The 18,765-nt window shown below is 41.7% G+C and overlaps 1 protein-coding gene across 1 annotated transcript in view; it reads left to right on the forward strand.

Moving 5' to 3' along the window:
- The window catches only part of ANKRD27 (ankyrin repeat domain 27), a 58,954-nt gene that overhangs the window by 26,008 nt on the left and 14,181 nt on the right, over window positions 1-18,765 (forward strand). The window contains exons 14-21 of the mRNA XM_055000748.1: window positions 778-905; window positions 1,833-1,915; window positions 7,079-7,194; window positions 9,220-9,312; window positions 9,934-10,131; window positions 10,618-10,677; window positions 10,792-10,905; window positions 14,123-14,167. Coding sequence (XP_054856723.1) covers window positions 778-905; window positions 1,833-1,915; window positions 7,079-7,194; window positions 9,220-9,312; window positions 9,934-10,131; window positions 10,618-10,677; window positions 10,792-10,905; window positions 14,123-14,167 — 837 coding nt within the window. The remainder of the gene's footprint in view (window positions 1-777; window positions 906-1,832; window positions 1,916-7,078; window positions 7,195-9,219; window positions 9,313-9,933; window positions 10,132-10,617; window positions 10,678-10,791; window positions 10,906-14,122; window positions 14,168-18,765) is intronic.

The following is an 18,765-nucleotide window of genomic DNA, read 5'->3' on the forward strand; positions in this document are numbered from 1 at the left end:
TGATCTGTTTGTTTCTTTCCATACCTCTATACTTGCAGTTGAATGCACACATTCTACAAACTGATTTTGATTCACACTCTAGCACAATGAGTCAGGCTAATTGCACAGGAATAGCTTTTTGGAATGAGGCAAGGTGACATGCACACAAAGAAGATGTGTGTTTCAGTATTACCCCTCCCCCTTTAAGGGTATTTTAGCACTTCGGATTCTTTTTAATAATAATAGCATATGATTTATATACCGCCCTTCAGGACAACTTAATGCCTACTCAGAGTGGTTTACAAAGTGTGTTGTTATTATCCTCACAACAATCACCTTGTGGGGTAGGTGGGGCTGAGAGAGCCCTGAAAGAGCTGTGACTGATCCAAGGTCACCCAGGTAACTTCAAGCAGAGGAGTGAGGAATCAAACCCGTCTGTCCAGATTAAAGTCCTGCGCTCCTAACCACTACACCGAACTGGCTCTCATTTACAACTCATTGCTTCATTATTTACATTAAAGTGGTTTACCTGAGGCTAGTGCATACGTATATGCTTAGACTAAACTGGTTCCTAGAAGCTTCAGCCCATTGCTGTTTCCTGGATACATGAATGCACTTCAAAAGTCATGGTTATGGCCCACATTGGAAGCATAAATCCATGCATTCTGTCATGTATGGATTGGCCTGGAGTTGTTTTTGTGGTTAGGCTGTCCTTCTCTTCCTACCACTTTGCCCCACCCCAACCTGTTCACTCTGTTTTGTACTCGAGTCTGCCTTACTCTTTTCCCTCCTTTGTAGCATGTTGCTTCGGGCAACCAGGATGAAGTAGAGCGTTTACTAAGCCAAGGGGACAGCGATAAGGACACCGTGCAAAAAATGTGCCATCCGCTCTGTTTTTGCGACAAATGTGAAAAACTGGTTTCTGGGTAAGGGCCATTTTTTAAAAAGTTTCCAACGGACTTGCAAAGTATAATTAAGAACTGATGCAGGAAAAAAAAGTAGCCAATGCTCCCAGTGCTGAAGACTGAGGGCGTCAGGGATGGGGGAGATGCTAGATCCTTAGAATAAGGATTTTAACGACTCTGCAGCAATGTGGGCTCATGGGAGACAGAAATTCAGAGTGTCTCTGGGGGTACCCTTATGCGAGTAAAGATGAAGAATAGCTGCCCCAGTCGTGTGAGCTCCGACTCAAACAAAGGTTTATTTGGCTGGGATGATGAACAAATAAATCCTGTAATGACCCACACCTGTCCAAGCGTCTTTGGAAATGAGCCCTGTTGATCACTGTACTACACCAGCTCCCAGGTGGCTGCTTTGCTTGCTTATGAATTCAAGGCAACTGCGGACTAAGCTAGACGCTACATGTAACACATGATCACCGTGGGGATCTGCAGCCAGATTGCCGCTGTGAGTTCCCTGTGGAAGCCCAATTCTGAATTGTCATAGAGGCCTGATTCAGATTGGGACCACGATGGAGGAGGAGGAGGAGGAGTACCAGCCTCCTCCCCACTATTTTCCTGACCCATCAGGGGGTTGCATGTGCATCAAATACTTGAATGTGCAGCCCCCCCCCCACTTACAAGCAACTAACACCCTGTGCCGATTTTGGGTGCAAATAATAGTGCCCGGGGCGGGGGGGGGGAGATTGACGCTCCTCCTTCTGCATAGTGTTCCTGATCCAATTCAGGTCCCTGCAGCACTTCAGAATTGAGTTTCCGCAGGGAACTTGGAGCAGCTATCCTGCTGCAGGTCCCCACAGCAATCGTGTATTACATGCAATGTGTATTTGGCTCTGAGTAAACAACACACATTTCAGTAACCACGTTAGCTAATAACGTCTTCTTTGTTTTAAGGAAGCTGAATGATCCGTCCATTGTCACACCTTTTTCTAGAGATGACCGGGGATTCACTCCCCTTCATATAGCTGCTATATGTGGTAAGCAGAACAGGATTCGTTCATGGAATATCGTAGCACTTATTCCTGCTTTGGGAAATGCTTTCTATGCGTTCTGAACATGGTTAGACAGCTTCATGGAGGAAAAGTCCATGAAGCGTTAGCCATGGCGAGAAAAGGGTATCTCTACATTTAGAGGCAGTAAACCTCTGAAATCTACTGTTGGGAGGCAGCATCGGGGGAGGGCCTCTATGCCCTGTTAGACTAACCAACTTTATTGTAGCGTAAGCTTTCGAGAACCACAGCTCTCTTCATCAATTGCATCTGATGAAGAGAGCTACGGTTCTCGAAAGCGTACGCTACAATAAGTTGGTTAGTCTTAAAGGTGCTACTGGACTCCTTAGTATTTTGCAACTATAGACTAACATGGCTAACTCTTCTGGATCTATGTCCTGTTAGTAGTCCTCCTGGGCTACTGGTTGACCACTGTGTGAAACAGGATGCTGGACTAAACGGACCACTGGTCTGATCCAACAGGGATCTTCTTGTGTTCTTATGTTCTTTTTCTGCAACAGTATCTCTAATCATATGCTACAGGATTCTGGGGTACGGATCTCATTGTCACTCTACTTTCGTTGAGCCTACACTTTGCAACATGCTCGGTACGCATCCACGACTTTCTGTTGCAAGGAAAGGTGTTTTTTTACGGCAAAAAGGCTTTGGGAGAAGGCCCTTTTAAAGGAGTTCATTTTACACATTTATATCCTGAAATCTCTTCACCAAATTTGTCTTTTGAGGCAGCTTCCGAGTGTAAAGAAAACATAGCCATAAAAATATAATTATACAACAACCAACAACAACAACAACAACCAACAACAACAACAAAACCAAGCAAGGCTAATTTTAAAAACAGAAGCAGGAATATAATAAAATGAGCACATATACCATCAAAGAAGCAGCACTAGTAATATCCTGGAAATCGCTGAGCAGGTCAGCTAAAACAATTAGTAGAGTATAGCAGCATGAACATTAAAAATAAGTGTGTCAGGAATGGAGTTTTTAGGGATCAAAGGATTCCAGATACTTGGAGTGAAGCGAATATATCATTGATCCCAAAAGAGGGCCAAGACCTGACCAACGTGAAAAATTACAGACCTATATCACTACTTAACAATGACTATAAAATTTTTGCGAAGATATTGGCAGAGAGATTGAAGGGGTGGCTCTCGGAAGTTATAGAGGAGGAACAAGCAGGCTTTTTGCCAGACAGACAAATAAGAGACAATTTAAGGATAGTGATCAATGCTATTGAATATTATGACAAGCGTTGTGACAAAGAGGTTGGTTTCTTCTTTGTAGACGCTGAAAAAGCGTTTGACAATTTAAACTGGGACTTTATGTTTGCCACTATGGAAAAGCTACAACTGGGAGAAAGATTTGTCAAAGCAATTAAGGAAATTTATAGAGACCAGACTGCAGCAATTGTAGTGAATGATGAACTGACCAAGAAATTGACGATTAGTAAAGGAACAAGACAAGGTTGCCCGTTATCTCCATTGTTGTTCATTTTAGTATTGGAGATTCTGATGATACAAATACGACAAGACGAGGAAATACGAGGAATAAAAATAAAGGACTATTCATATAAGGTCAGAGCATTTGCAGATGACATAATGTTAATTGTAGAAGACCCACTGGAGAACATGCCAAAAGTGATAGATAAGATTAAGGAGTTTGGAGACTTGGCAGGTTTCTTCATTAACAAAAAGAAGTCAAAGATACTATGCAAAAACATGACTAAGCAGAAACAACAATTGTTAATGGAAACAACGGATTGTGAAGTAACTAGTAAGGTGAAATATTTGGGAGTTGAGCTGACTGCAAAAAATATAGATTTGTTCAAGAATAATTATGAAAAATTATGGATTCAGATAGAGAGAGACTTGATCAAATGGAATAGATTGAACTTGTCATGGCTGGGCAGGATTGCAGCAGTTAAGATGAATGTGTTACCAAGAGTAATGTTTTTGCTACAGACAATACCAATCATCAGAGACTCTAAACAATTTGAAAAATGGCAGAGGAAAATATCAGATTTTGTTTGGGCAGGCAAGAAGCCTCGAGTGAAAGTAAAAGTTTTACAAGATGCAAAGGAAAGAGGCGGAATGCAACTGCCCAACCTGAGACTTTATCATGATGCAATCTGCCTAGTTTGGCTAAAAGAGTGGATGACATTAAAGAATAAGAAACTATTAGCCCTAGAGGGATATAAAAAATTTTTTGGATGGCACGCATACCTATGGCATGACAAAGTGAAGGTCAACTCGATGTTCCTGCATCATTTTGTAAGGAGAAGTTTATATACAATCTGGAAGAAGTACAGAATTTATCTACAAGAAGGAACCCCCTTGTGGGTGGTTCCATATGAGGTGATAGACCCGAGAGCTGTTGATAATGAACAACAATGCTTAACGTACAAAGAAATAACTAAAATTGAAGTATCTAAACTTAGAATAAAGACGCAAGAGGAACTATCACCTAACTATGATTGGTTCCAGTATAGGCAGATCAGAGACTTATACAATTCGGACTCTGCAAAAGGGGGCATACGAACAGAGAACTCGGAACTAGAGCAGACCCTTCTTAAAGAAGACAAGAAAAGAATATCCAAGGTATACCAAGTACTGCTGAAATGGTATACTGAGGACGAGACAGTTAAAACACAGATGGTGAAATGGGCTATAAATTTCAATAAAGAAATAACAATGGAGGCATGGGAATACTTGTGGAAAACTACAATGAAGATAACGACATGTACTAATATTAAAGAGAACATTTACAAAATGATTTATCGTTGGTACATGACACCAAAGAAGATTGCGCTAGGGAACTTGAATACTTCTAATAAATGCTGGAAATGTAAGAAACATGAGGGCTCCCTCTACCACATGTGGTGGTCATGTGAGGTAGCTAGGCAGTACTGGGGGGAAATAATAAGAGAAATGAGTGAAATTTTACAGTTTCAAATAAATAAGAACCCAGAACTCCTGCTACTAAACTTGGGAATGGAGGGAATTCCAGCCCATCATAGGACGTTGATATTTTATATGACAGCAGCAGCTAGACTTTTGTATGCGCAAAAATGGAAAGTACAAGAAGTGCCAACTATTGAAGATTGGATCTACAAATTGCTGTATATGGCTGAAATGGACAAGATGACAAGAAAATTGAGAGATCTGGACTCAGGGCAGTTTAACACGGACTGGGAGAAGCTGAAACAACATCTGGAGAAGAAATGGGAGGTGGGAGGAAAACTGTGGCAGTTTGAGAACTACTGAAGTATAATATAAGTATAAAAGAGAGGGGTGACTTTACCGGGGGAGGAAGAGAAAAGTGAACTTATAAGCAGTTAGATTAATAGATTGATATATATATATAGATATGTATAGGTTAATTGATAGAACATTGATAGAGAATAATTAATGATAAGGTTTAAACATGAGGATTGAGTAACTAACAATATTTTCTTTCTTTGATAAGATTTATATGCACCAAACTGAATGTACAGAAGAGTTAAATTGATTGACTATGTGATGAGCTATATAGAATTACCATAAAAAGATGAAATGAGTAACATATAGAGAACAAATCAAATTGTTTGATTTGTTTGATTTAAATGTGGGAAATTTTTATGGTTTATGATATATAGGTTTATGATATATAGAAATATTCAAAATGGGAAAAGGGGATAAATTGTTTATCCAAAGACGTACAGTTTGGGTGTATAGTAAGTAAAGGAGTTAAAGATGTACTGCTTAATATAATGGAGAATGTATATTTGTTTTAGATAGAGGAATTTAATAGAAGTAAGGGAAAAGGGACAGAGGGGGGGAAAGCTGTTGGAAGTCAACAAAAGGGGGGGAAAGGGAGGGGGTTAGAAATGAAAAATTTGGGGAAAATTGAATGTAATGTAAAAATAATAATATTCTAACCCAATAAAAATTTTTCTAAAAAAAAAAAAAAATAAGTGTGTCAGATGAAAGGGAGGGTTCATGCACAAATAAGAAAAACTAAGTTCCGAAGACTTACACCCCTCCCTCTCTCCATCAAAGGCACAAATCAGTAGGTGCAGGTGGGTTGCCGTGTTGGTCTGCAGTAGTACAGCAAGATTCGAGTCCAGGAGCACCTTAATGAGCAACAAGATTTCTAGGGTATAAGCTTTTGAGAGTCAGGCTCTCTTCATCAGTTCAATAGGGTACCTGGGAAAATAGGTATACCCTCAACTGGTGCCCAGAACATAAAGTCTACTGTCTTTTAACTTGCCTGTGGATCTGGATTGTGTAGGGAAATGTTGCAGTCTCCACAGCAATTGTGTGTTACATGCAATGCGTATTTGGGCCTGAGTAAACCACACACATTTCAATAATCACATTAGCTAATAAGGTCTTCTTTGTTTTAAGGAAGCTGAATGATCCATCCATTGGATTTTAACATGCCTGTGAATCTGGATTGTGTAGGGAAATGTTGCAGTTCTCACAGCAACTGTGTATTACATGCAACGCGTGTTTGGGCCTGAGTAAACCACATTAAAAAATGATTCTGCGGATGTGGTTCCCAGGAGCTATCCTGTCCAGGCACTGACCTGGCCCAGCTCACTTTAGCTTCAGTAAGGTTGCTGCTTCATGTGCCTTCAGACCACACGCAGGGACTTTCTTTGGATGACCTTTGGGCTTTTCCAACTCCTGGCCCTGCTGAGTCTTGTGAATGGGACCTCTCTGGAATACTGCTTAACCCTTTCTGAAGCATTAACCTGCCACAGCATCTGTCCACTGTATGTCAATCACATCACTGATCTTAGAATTGCAAGCAAGTTCATCATTAATGTTGCTTTTCAAGCATTCAGGAGAGAGGTGCTTTTTCTGCGTGCCTGTAATTTGCAGTTGACATTCATTTCTTACTTGGCTCCCTCCAGAGACAATTTCAGTTCACTTATTGTGGGTAGGAAACTCCTTGCTGAGCTATGACCTGGAATAAACTATTGTAAATTGGGGAACACTTACCACTCTGAGTGAATCCTGTATTGCTTACACAAAGGGGAAGGAGAATAGATTGTTAAACTCACCGTTTGCCGTGGGAAAAGGAAGTTGCATTTTAACCTCCTGAGGGGCTGCCATTTTGATTCTAACAAGCATATATTTTTCACAGGGCAAGCGTCGTTAATTGACTTGTTGGTCTCCAAAGGAGCCGTTGTCAATGCTACGGATTACCACGGATCAACGCCGCTTCACCTTGCCTGCCAGAAAGGATATCAGAATGTTACTGTAAGCACTGAAACATTAATGAAAGCTGGTTGTTGTGAATTTGTTGTGAGTTGTTGTGGGTTTTCCGGGCTGTATAGCTGTGGTCTTGGCATCGTGGTTCCTGACGTTTCGCCAGCAGCTGTGGCTGGCATCTTCAGAGGTGTCGCACCAAAAGACAGAGATCTCTCAGTGTCACAGTCTTCGACAATTTGTTGTGAATTGTTGTGTGACACTGAGAGATCTCTGTCTTTTGGTGCTACACCTCTGAAGATGCCAGTCACAGCTGCTGGCGAGACGTCAGGAACCACGATCCCAAGACCACGGCTATACAGCCCGGAAAATCCACAGCAACCATCGTTCTCCGGTCGTGAAAGCCTTCGACTATGTATTAATGAAAGCCTTCGCACAGGTTATAAAAAGAAAAATCCAAATAATAATGATGCTCCTTTCTATCTCATGCTGCTTGCAAACTGAAAGCAAAACTTCTCTTAATAGCTTCTTTCTCCTGCTCGTGATGTAGTGAAGTGACAGCCAGTTCAGAAATCTTACTGAAGGATGGTTCCTGCAGGACTTGTAAGACCTCATGCTAGAAATGAAAAGAAAAAAGTGGAAATGGGGGCGGGGGGAATTCTGTACTGTATTCAGATTTCAGTAGAGAAGCCTCAAGTTTCTTAGCAAGTTCACATTTCACTGACAGTAAAAATGTATAGTTGTGAATGGAAATAAATGATGATCTATATTAACAGTCAGGTGTTCAAGGTGCAGAACTCTTGCTAATTTATGAAGTGTGTTGGAACACTACTTAATACTTAGCATTTGTATAATGCTTTCACTTGTTCAAAGTATGCCACAAATGTTACCTTGTTATAATCCTTACAGCAGATCTGTAAGGTAGACCAATATTATTTTCGTACGATGGGTTGGTCTGAGGCTGAGACAGAGTTACTCGTCTCAGGCTACCTGGTGAGTATGAGGCAGAAATAAGATTCAAACTGGAGACCTCCTGATTTATAAATCAATTTAGTAACCACTTTGCAGCCCAACTCTCAAACGTGTTGAAAGAGGCATGCTCTTCTTTATTCCACCTATAAATCAGTATGCAAACTTCCATGGGGAACGAGTTCTTTTGGGCAGCTGTGAAGAAGGCAGTGGTTATGCCCTATTATTCTAACATCTTTCCAAGGCGAAACTCTTATCAAGAGTAAAGAGTCCAATAGCACCTTTAAGACTAACCAACTTTATTGTAGCATAAGCTTTCGAGAACCACAGTTCTCTTCGTCAGATGCATCAACTCTTTACTATTTTGCGACTGCAGACTAACACGGCTAACTCCTCTGGATCTTATCAAGAGGTCTCTAGTGCATCCTAACACAAGCGGAGAGGGTGTTGTATGGGGAAAGGTAATTCTCTGTTGTATGCAGGATCCTGAGTTTGAAGGGTTAATGCATAAGGGCCTGAGTTAGTATGCCCTTAATAGTCCACAGTCAGTATAAGACTCCTTCACCTTGATCTCCATGGAGGAAGGCTGGGGATAAAAATGTGAAAGGGGGAAAAAAAGTATACGCTTTACACCATGTGTACAAATAAAACAATGTAAGTGAAGTACCTTTAATGCTTGAAAGGAACTATTTCCGTGCTATGTATCTTTTATTTCAAAAAGCTCTTTGTTCAGCCACCCTCTTCATCTGAAATGAAGAAATCCTTTATCAGGTTGATGCTGTGCATTCGTTTAGCCCAAGGATGCTTTTTTTGTTTTGCAGAGAGCCTGTGAAGCATCTGCTTTTGAATTGTCCTGTACTGTTCTGTACCGTAGCGTCTAGTGGGTGATATAATGTCTGGATGTCTTGGCCATAACTCTGACAGGAAGCTTTTATACGGGTCAGGAACTGGGTCAAAGTGGGAGCAATACCCCCCCCCCCATGAGACACAATTTCATTTGGTTGCTGAGGGAGAGGTGTGTGGGACTGATTCATTTCCTTAGAAACTTCTGCCACTGCAGTATTCCCCTCCCTTCTTATAAAAAAAGGCCTCACTTTCCTTTTTCAGCTTCTTTTGCTGCACTATAAGGCCAGCACTGAAATTCAAGACAACAACGGCAACACACCACTGCATTTAGCTTGTACTTATGGCCATGAAGATGTAAGTAATTTGTCACAAACCTGTCATTTGTGCAAGCTGCAGAATTTTGTTAGAATCCTATAATCTCTCCTCTTCTATTTTTTAAAGAAATAATGTAAATTCTTTTTTTTGTGGCATTTCAGAATTTTTGGTTTTCAGAATTACCTCTGTATCCATGGGGCTAGAAACTTGGGGCTGTTCAAATGATACATCTTTGGGGAAAATAACATTCTCAGGGACATGAACAGAACATTCCCACTGCTGTAATACTTGGAGAAAGAAATGAGTGATTTATTCTGTACCTTAATTATTGGAACATATGCACTATTTGACCCTGGAAACCTGCCTGTGACCCAAGGAAGGGAGTTCAGATTTCTGGGTCAAAGAGATCCTTCATTCAAATAAACACGCCATAGCACAGTTTGTTAATTTTTCTTTGAGTATAGATAAGCTAGCATTTTTTGACACCTGCAGTTGTACATTATGGTTGTAAAAATAACTTGCAAATGTTAATTGCAAAGAATATATTATACAGGATAGTGCTATATGCAATAAAATAAGCAGATTAAAAGTAGACCTCTTAATTCCAATGCTGGGTAGCTTCACTGGTATAATTTTTTACTTCTTCTTTACACTTTCTAGTGTGTCAAGGCTTTAGTCTACTACGATGTTCATTCTTGTAAATTAGATATTGGTAATGAAAAAGGAGACACCCCCCTTCATATAGCTGCTCGCTGGGGCTACCAAGGGATCATAGAAGTGCTATTGCAGAATGGAGCCAACCCAGATATTCAGAACCGAATGAAAGAGACTGCTGTGCAATGTGCATTAAATTCTACGGTATTATTTATCTTCTGTTCAGAGTTTTTTAAAAATAAAATTCCTCTGTGATTTCAGCTGGTGCTTATTGCAAACAGTATATATTAAGGCGGCCTTTAAAAATGATTTCAGTATTGATAGTGGAAGATCTCAATTTTACTTCTGAGATTTCCGTGCAATTAATTGAATTTTACAGTTCTCTTTTTATGTTCTCTTTAGTATTTTTTAAAAAATAGTTTCCTCTATGATTCTAATCGGCGCTTAATTGCAAAGAGTGTCTGTAGCCAGAGCCTTTAAAAATAACTTGGCTTTGCTTTTGATGGAGGAAATTAATGGTTTTCCTTCCAATGTGTGTTACAGGCAAGATAAGCATTGCAAACAGGGCGCTTTCTACTCTGCCCTTGTGTCTAATCTCTCTTGGCTCGTATCACATTTGCTGTCCAATCACTAAATATCTCTTGAGATGGAGTTGCACTTCGAACTGATGAATATTTTATCTTTCTGCAGATTTTGTCTTTAATGGAGCTGAACTACCTAAGGTTTGAAAGAAGGCAGAGTGCTTCTCAGGTAACAGAGCACGCTGGCTGCAACCCGTTCCTTAGCAATAAGGACGTTCAGTATGGGTAATGGTGATGCTGCAAACCTTCCCCCTTTTTTTGCTTTCTTTGCTGACTCTGTCAGTCACTAACCAGATCGGAGGACACAGTCAGCCAAGTGTCATCTGGGTCCAGTTTATCTTCAGCTGCCACAGCGTCCATCACTAGACAAGATGGAACAAAAGCTTATTATAAAGAGGTAAGATTACAAAGACTTGGCTCATTTGCAGTGCAGAAGCAACTTATAGCGCAGTCCTAAGAAGGGTTACTGCAGTCTATGCCCATTGAAATCAATGGGCTTAGACTGGTGTAACTCTTCTTAGGATTGCGCTGTTAGACTGCCAACAGAGTCTGCCTGTCTCTGTCATTTTTTTATCTCGTTCTTCCTCTGAAGAGCTCAGGGCGGTAGACGTGGTTCTCCTCCTCCTCTGGGGGAGGACTGGGCTTCTGTCAGAAGTTCTTATTGTGCCCAAAGGGTTCCTGAAGGAAATTAGGTTCAGAGAGTGACTGGCCCTTTCCCTCTTTTTTAGTGGAAAAGACAATAATGCTAGGGAAGGTGGAAGAGGTGGAGAATGCATTCAAGTCATAGCTGACTCATAGCGACCCCCGGCGGGGTTTTCATGGCCGGAGACTAACAGAAGTGGTTTGCCATTCCCTGCCTCTGCAACCCTGGTCTTCATTGGAGGTCTCCCATCCAATTACTAACCAAGGCTGACCCTGCTTAGCTTCTGAGATCTGACAAAAGCAGGCTCACCTGGGCTATCAAGGTCAAGGTGGAAGGAAAAGACGAAGACCAAAAATGAGATGGATTGACTCGAGAAAGGAAACCATGGCCGCCAGTCTGCAAGACCTGAGCAAGGTTGTCAATGACTGGATATTTTGAAGGTCATTAATACATTAGTCAGAACCAACTTCATGGCCCATAACACACACTCCTAGTCTCTTACAGTTAGACTAACCACTGTGCTACTTTGTCCCTCTACATCATTTTGATCATCAATCACCTGCATTTTGGGTACTCTGTATTCTCCCCCAACTCCATCGCTAATAACTGTCAGTCTCTCCAGTCCTGATAGCAAAGCAAAGCAAAAGACTCAGGAATGTCAATGTAAAGGCAAGTTCCCTTTTCCTTTGTCCCTGGTAAAGCAACAAGGACTTTTGAACAGGTTGATTCTTACATACAGGTCTGTTGTCTGAAATTTTATCAACAGCATACGTGTACTAATTCCATTGACCGATATTGCATTTCACGTAATACTGGAGTCTCCTCTCTGTGGCTGACAGAGTCGCTTTTCTGAGGCTTCCAAGTGAGTTCACAGTGACAGCTGAAGCAAGGAAGCTTTTGGTTCACAGCTTAGCCTCATAACTGTTAACATGGAAATGGCTCAGAAGAGCAGCGCGGTGATGATGCTCCTTCCCCGTTACTGAGGCTGTGTATGATTTTCTGATTTTGCTATTTACTCGAGTTTCCGTAACTCGCAGCACCTTCGCTTTATGCAGATACAGCCCCGCCGAGCAATACCATTCTAGAAAGAAGAAGCAAATCATGTAGAAACCCATTTAATAGCAGATTTTCAGTGCCTTCCTAAAGGGGAGTGACACATCCTTCTGAGCACCGTTAGAGTTGCATCTCCCACCCTGCTCCTTCTTTAAAAAGACGAACGGCGCCCTCCAGAAGCTGCACCGATAGCTCAAATCAGGGGGAAAAGATTGTCAGCCACTTAGACCTTCCAGCTCGTGAAGCTGTGGCCTAGTTTTTTAAATCTGCCTTTAGTTCCCTGCCATTCGCTGTACTTCACACGGGTGTCTTGCCGTTGCCTCCTGTTGTATAAGGGGAAACAAAATTGCTCGTCTGATCCTCTGTTTGAAACCAAGAGCTGCTCCTAAGTTCAAACAGTTTGTTTTTGCAGGAGAGTATTAGTTTTTCTGTGAAGCTGCCCTGCGGTAATTTTAATCATTCCTTTTGGGCATGGTTTCTCAGCCCTATACTCACGGGGGGTCACCTGTGGACTTTTGGGTAGGTCACTCTGTCTCGGTTTTTTCAGGCTCGAACCTGACAGCCACATGCAGTGGTGGTCAAAACGGTTGTAAGTTCCCTCTGTTAAGGAAGTTCTCAAGAATTCCATTTCAGTTTACCACTAACTGGTGTACGGGCTAATTTGGGATGTGATGGCTTACTTGCCTTGCTTGCTCTGCATTTTTACTTTTAACTTTGGAACGTAGCTGTAATTGCACCAGCAGCTGAATTCATAAGCATTTTCTGTTTTTTTAAAGACTTTGGAATGGTTCATAAATCTGGCTGAGCCCCTCTCCCCAACCTGGTGATCAGGGTTGCTGTTCGCATGAGACCCGTACATGTGGCTGCACTTTCCTAGTTTTCCGCAGACTATGCAAAACTGAGGGCTTTTAAACACAGATAATTGGTCTGTGCTGTAGGGAAATGGCCCAGAGAGACACATGGGGTACAGGGATAGGGAGTGTAGACTACACTATTGCGTACGGTCTGTTGCTGTAAGTATGTTCCTACTGGGTACTAGTTCCACATTGTTTACTATGTCACGTCAACTTACTTATGTTTTGTTTCAGCATCGTTTCCGCTCTGTGTCAGATTGCTGCTTGGTTGTACTGACTTGCACTGTGTAATCCGCTTTGAGTCCCAGTGAGAAGGGTAGACTATTGTTGGCGGTTGCACAGCAATTAGATATAGGTTTGCAGGGTTTAATAATAGCGCAATGGAAATAAGTAGACAGACTTCTGTGATTCTAGCTCCATAAAAATACTTTACTACATAACAGGGTAAAAAGGGTACATTTAGTAGGAAAAACAATAAACAGTTTCTGACTACATCTTGATAGTCTCTGCAGGGTCCTAGAGGGAGAAAAACTTAGACTGCATCGTCTAGTGAAGTAGTAGAAGTGGGCTGTAGTAGCAGACGACAACGATGACGGAACAAAGAGCAACAAAACCTTAGCATATGTTGCTAGCTAATTGCCCCCCAATAAACTGGCTCATCCAATAGACAATCCTGGATTCTCTCATTAAGACTAAAGACACCCACTTTCTCTGGCGGGAACTTCTCTCGAAGCCTAAGTGGTCCTATGCTAACTAGTTATCTGACTCAACAAACAGAAATTTAACTCTTTCACGACTGAGCATAGGACACTTGCAAAAATTCCAACAACTATAAAATAAATAAATCTTCAGAAATGCTGCTATCTTCACTTAAATCATGCTAGCATTGTATGCAACCCCTCTGATTCATTCAGTGCCTCCCCTAAGGGTGCTTTGGAAGGGCCAGCCTTCAAAAGTACAAATCTGAAACAGACAATAGGCATTTCAGATCACTATACAGTCCAGATGTTATAGGATGTCCCAGCTAAATTTCCTTCTCCCTCTTTGCTTTATTGACCACATAGGTAGAAAAACTCCTACGAGCAATTGCTGATGGAGACCTTGAAATGGTAAGATGTCCTGGATTTTATATTATTTGCTTTGAAGCCATGTGTTTGATGGTACTGGAACTGGGAATTGTGGCTGGCATGAGATTTAAGAAACAACATGCAGCTGTTAAAGGCAGAGAAGGTTATGTGTTTATTTCCTGAATGGGAAGAGTTTGGGTACATTTGTAGCAGGGGGCCAGTACAGCAATACTGATACAGCACCCTCTGGTTAAAGAGCTGCAGAGAATGGAAAGCTCCCTTCAAAGCAATGCTTCTATCTTGTGACACATTTTTCTGCCTCAACGGATATAGTAGCTGCATGCTTTGGAGTACTCACTCTAGTAAAAAGAAACCTTATTAATTTTTTTAAAGAAGTTGGGTGCCTTTTGTGTTGTCACGAGTTACCATGTGCAAATCTGACTCAGTGTCTTCATCCAAAGGCCAATAGAATGCAGTGAACAGTGCTAAGGTACCTTGTGATGCATTGTTTGGTGAGAGCCAGTTTGGTGTAGTGGTTAAGAGTGTGGGACTCTAATCTGGAGAGCCGGGTTTGATTCCCCAAACCTCCACTTGTAGCCAGCTGGGTGACCCTGGGTCAGCCACAGTTTCTCGGAGCTCTCTCAGCCCCACCCACCTCACAGGGAGGTGGGGATAATAATGACATACTTTATAAACCACTCTGAGTGGGCATTGAGTTGTTCTGAAGGGCGGTATATAAATCAAATGTTGTTGTTATTGTGCAGTGATTTAACTACTCAGGAAAAACATGTCAGTGGGACCATACGACTTCAGAACGGGGTGGGAGAATTATATGGCTGAATACACACACCCCATATCAAAAAATCCCCTACTTGTGGACTGCTTAGCATGTTCTCCTCCTTGACTTGCTTATTTTTTTCACGCAGGGAGTTTTTGAGATGGGAGGGAGTGTTCAGTCATGCTTTTTCTAGCAGTCTCCTGAAGTGGTACTATCACAAAAAAGCAGCCCTCAGACTGAAGTGTGGCTTCATTTCATTTTGAAAGTTCTTTATATTGCACTTTTCTCCCCTACTTGGGATGTAAAACATTTTATCACACAGTTCTCCCTTCCTCCACGTTGTCCCACAACAGCCTTGTGGGATAGGTTAGGCTGAGAGATTGTGACTGCTTAGGGTCACCTGGCAAGCTTTCATAACAGAACAGGGCAAGGGTCATTTCGTAGAAAAAGAGCTGAAAACACTCATTAGCATAACTCATTAGCATATGCCACACCCCTTGCCATCTCTGGACAGTGTGTCATTAGCATAACTGATTTGCATATGCCACACCCCCTGACATCACCTATTCTGGCTGTTTTGGATCCAATCGTGGCCATTCAGGGCCGAAATTGGGCCCAAAATGGCAAAAAGGGGCTGAATGTGGCTGAAAAGGGGCCCAAAATGGTCAGGATCAGGCTGCTGCTGAGCGGGAGAGTGATCCAACACCCGTCAGAGGCCCGATCTGGGCCATTTCAGCCCCAATCCAGGCAGAAACAGGCCCAAAATGGCCGAGAGTCAGGTGGGCGGGGCCACCTGACATGTGACCTCTTTGGGGAACTGCCGGAACTGCGTTCCTGTGCGTTCCCCCTCGAAATGAGCCCTGGATCAGGGTTTAAAACTTGCTTGCCAGTCTGACACTCTAACCATTATACCATGGGGGCTCTCAGTGTTTATAATACTGGCATTCAACCCTGAATGGGAAGTCACAGCAGATTTAAAGCTATCAACAAATACAGACTCTTAAAAAAAATGGCTTATGGAAATCTGAAACACTTGAGAGTGTTTTGATTTTGAATAATCTAACTTTCCCTAAAGTGCTGACAGCATCAACTCGGCAGTTCCCGTCCTATAATTTGCATTATTTACCATCTCACTGTCTCTTGATGATTGAAAACCACCATAGCAATTTTATTCTTTTCTTTGGAAGCCTTTTAAAAATCATGACACTGTGAAAAGCAGCAGCTGAGTTTCAGGCAGATTATACTGTCGCCTATTAGATGCTTGTAGAATTCCATTTCTGGAAAAAAGATATAAAAGATTGTAAAATGCACCATGGCTCAGTTCAGACGGCATTTCAGACTATACTTAAAGAAGCGTAGCAATGGATTGGTGGGATTTCTGAATTGAGAAGCCATGGCTGCAGTTGGTTGGCAAGCCAGGAAGAGAAGATTGCCTGTAACCAATATGAAACATAATAGATATATATAAAAGAATGAAATGTTTGATGTGGGGGGAGGGGGCGGCATTCCTGCTTTTCAGCTTCTTGCTGTGAAATATAAAGAAGCCGCAAGGTGGCATGGGTTAATTGAGGAGATCAGATTAAGACAGCTTTGAGATCCTTAACATGTGCATCTATTTTAAAGTGCATTTAGCCTTTTGATGAAAATCCTCTGTTAATCCATTGTAATTGGAAACAGATACTCTTGAGATAGCGCGATTAAACTTTGGTAAGACTCAGATTTGACCTCCGGGTTCAAACGATTTTTGTGCTGAGCGGATACCTGGTATGGCGGCTTGCAGGGTTTTTTTTTCTGGGGAAAGAGGTGGCAGAACTCTCAAGAGGGAAATGAGCAAGAAACACACGGGATTCTTTGAAATAATGTTATTTTCAGGCACTATTTCCGAGTATTTTCAAGAGGTGCCGGAACTCCATTCCACCGCATTCCCCCTGAAAAGAAGCCCTGGTGGCTTCCTTGTTATCCCAAGGGCTGCATGGAGTTGAAGAAAGGGGCTCGTAGGGAAATCAGTCTTGCTTGTCTGCATAGGGGAAGGGATTGCTTTCCTCATCCTTTCTGCTCAGTGATGGTAGCTGTTTCTCCTTGAGCTTGTGACCAGAACAGCTGACGCCTCTTGCATCATGACCTTTATGGAGTCCCAGATTTATGAGTCCGCTTCCGGGTTTTCTCGTAGGATGGATGGGATGCATACTTTCGTTTTAAGGCTTCGCCAGCAGCTTCTGGTCTAATCAATTTTGTTGCTAAGTGGTGGGGAGAAAAAAATCCAACATTTCCCCCCCTCTTTTTTTTGTGAATATATATTTATTTTATTTTATATATAAAGAAGTACAAGAACAGTCAACACTATACATAGATATACATAGAAACCAAATAGTTAACATCTAACTAGGCAATCTGAATGATTCTATATACAAAGATATGTCACCAACACCATAGAGATTTATGCGGTTTGATTGAGGGTGTTCTTACAAGCTAAGTAGAACATCAAAACCGTCTTTAGATTTAACAAGTTTTTTAGTATAATCATCTGTTGACAAAAATTCTAAAACTGGAAACCAAAATTCAATAAACTGCGATTTGTAGTTTGGGTTTCCCTCTTAGGAGTGAAATTGGCTTCCTGGTTTGAGAGATTGTCTCCAGAGAAAGAGAATACAATAGCTGGGGCGCAGTGGGAATTTTTCACTGGAACGGTGTGCAGAATAAAAGAGCGGCAGGAATAAAACAAGATCAAGAAAGACGTACCGCTGTGACTGTAACTGGGGTTAGATTTCAACAGCTGCAAGTTTTAAGTGGCTTAACTGTGGATATGTTGTCCCGCAACTATATAAATATTTAATCGCACTTTTGAAGAGTTACGTCTGTTTGCATCAAATTAAGATCAAGGCTGCACTTAAAATCACAATTATGTGACCTGCATAAATGTACATGTGTCTTCCACAGATTTGGGGTGGTGGTGGTTGTTGCATAATGTATTAGGTGTCTGTATATAGGGTACTGACCACTGCAATTCTTTCTCCAGCTCCCTCTAGTTTCTGAGATTAGGCATTGCCTGCAGCTTCAGTGTCCCTAACAGCTAGAAACTTGCTTTAAAACAAATGCAAATGAGATCTTCTGGATTTCGGAACGCAGTAGTGGATCTTAAACTATTTGAGGTGGGGCCCACATGTAAACTTTGCTTTATGGGGCACCTCTTCCCCAACATAAAATGCAGAAATTTCACCTTAGCTAATGGTGAACAATATATTTTATTTTTCATGTTTGCCCTTAAATATATAGCATCACTGAGCAGGAGGTTGTATTTCATGGTCATTCCACACACTATTGCAGCTGCAAGCCCATATTTGCCATCCGGCTTTCCGGTGCCTCCTGTTCTCCCTTTCCTCATCCTCCTTCCTGGCCTCATGGCCCTCTTTTGGGATCCACTGGTATTAACCGCTGATTATAATGCATTTAAACTCAGCATTCTTCTGTCTTTGATTCAAAGTGGTGATTTTTTAAAAAAAGATGGCCAAGGAAACTGGCCCAAAGCCTCACACTTAATCCATGCTAAAAGGATTTGAGAGGCCTAGTGCAAAGGTGAAGTCAAAGTCTTGATTAGAAGTAAGGAGGTCATCTCTAATTTACTTCCCCTGATCCTGAGTGAACTTACATTGATGGCTCAGATACTTAACTTTCTTTCCCCTTATTTCATTTGACTTTTAGAGAAGGAAATGAGGGTGTGTCACCAAGCCGCTTTGCATGTCTTGTTCAGTTTGCAAGAACAGATTTTTCCATGGAATTATCAGGAGGCAAATTGTCTTAGTTCTCACTGGGGTGGTAAACCTTTGTTGCCACCTGCTACTCAACTCCTCCGCATGTAAAAAGC

Source organism: Eublepharis macularius, chromosome 16 (genome assembly GCF_028583425.1).
Source record: "Eublepharis macularius isolate TG4126 chromosome 16, MPM_Emac_v1.0, whole genome shotgun sequence".
NCBI classification, from domain to species: Eukaryota; Metazoa; Chordata; class Lepidosauria; order Squamata; family Eublepharidae; genus Eublepharis; species Eublepharis macularius.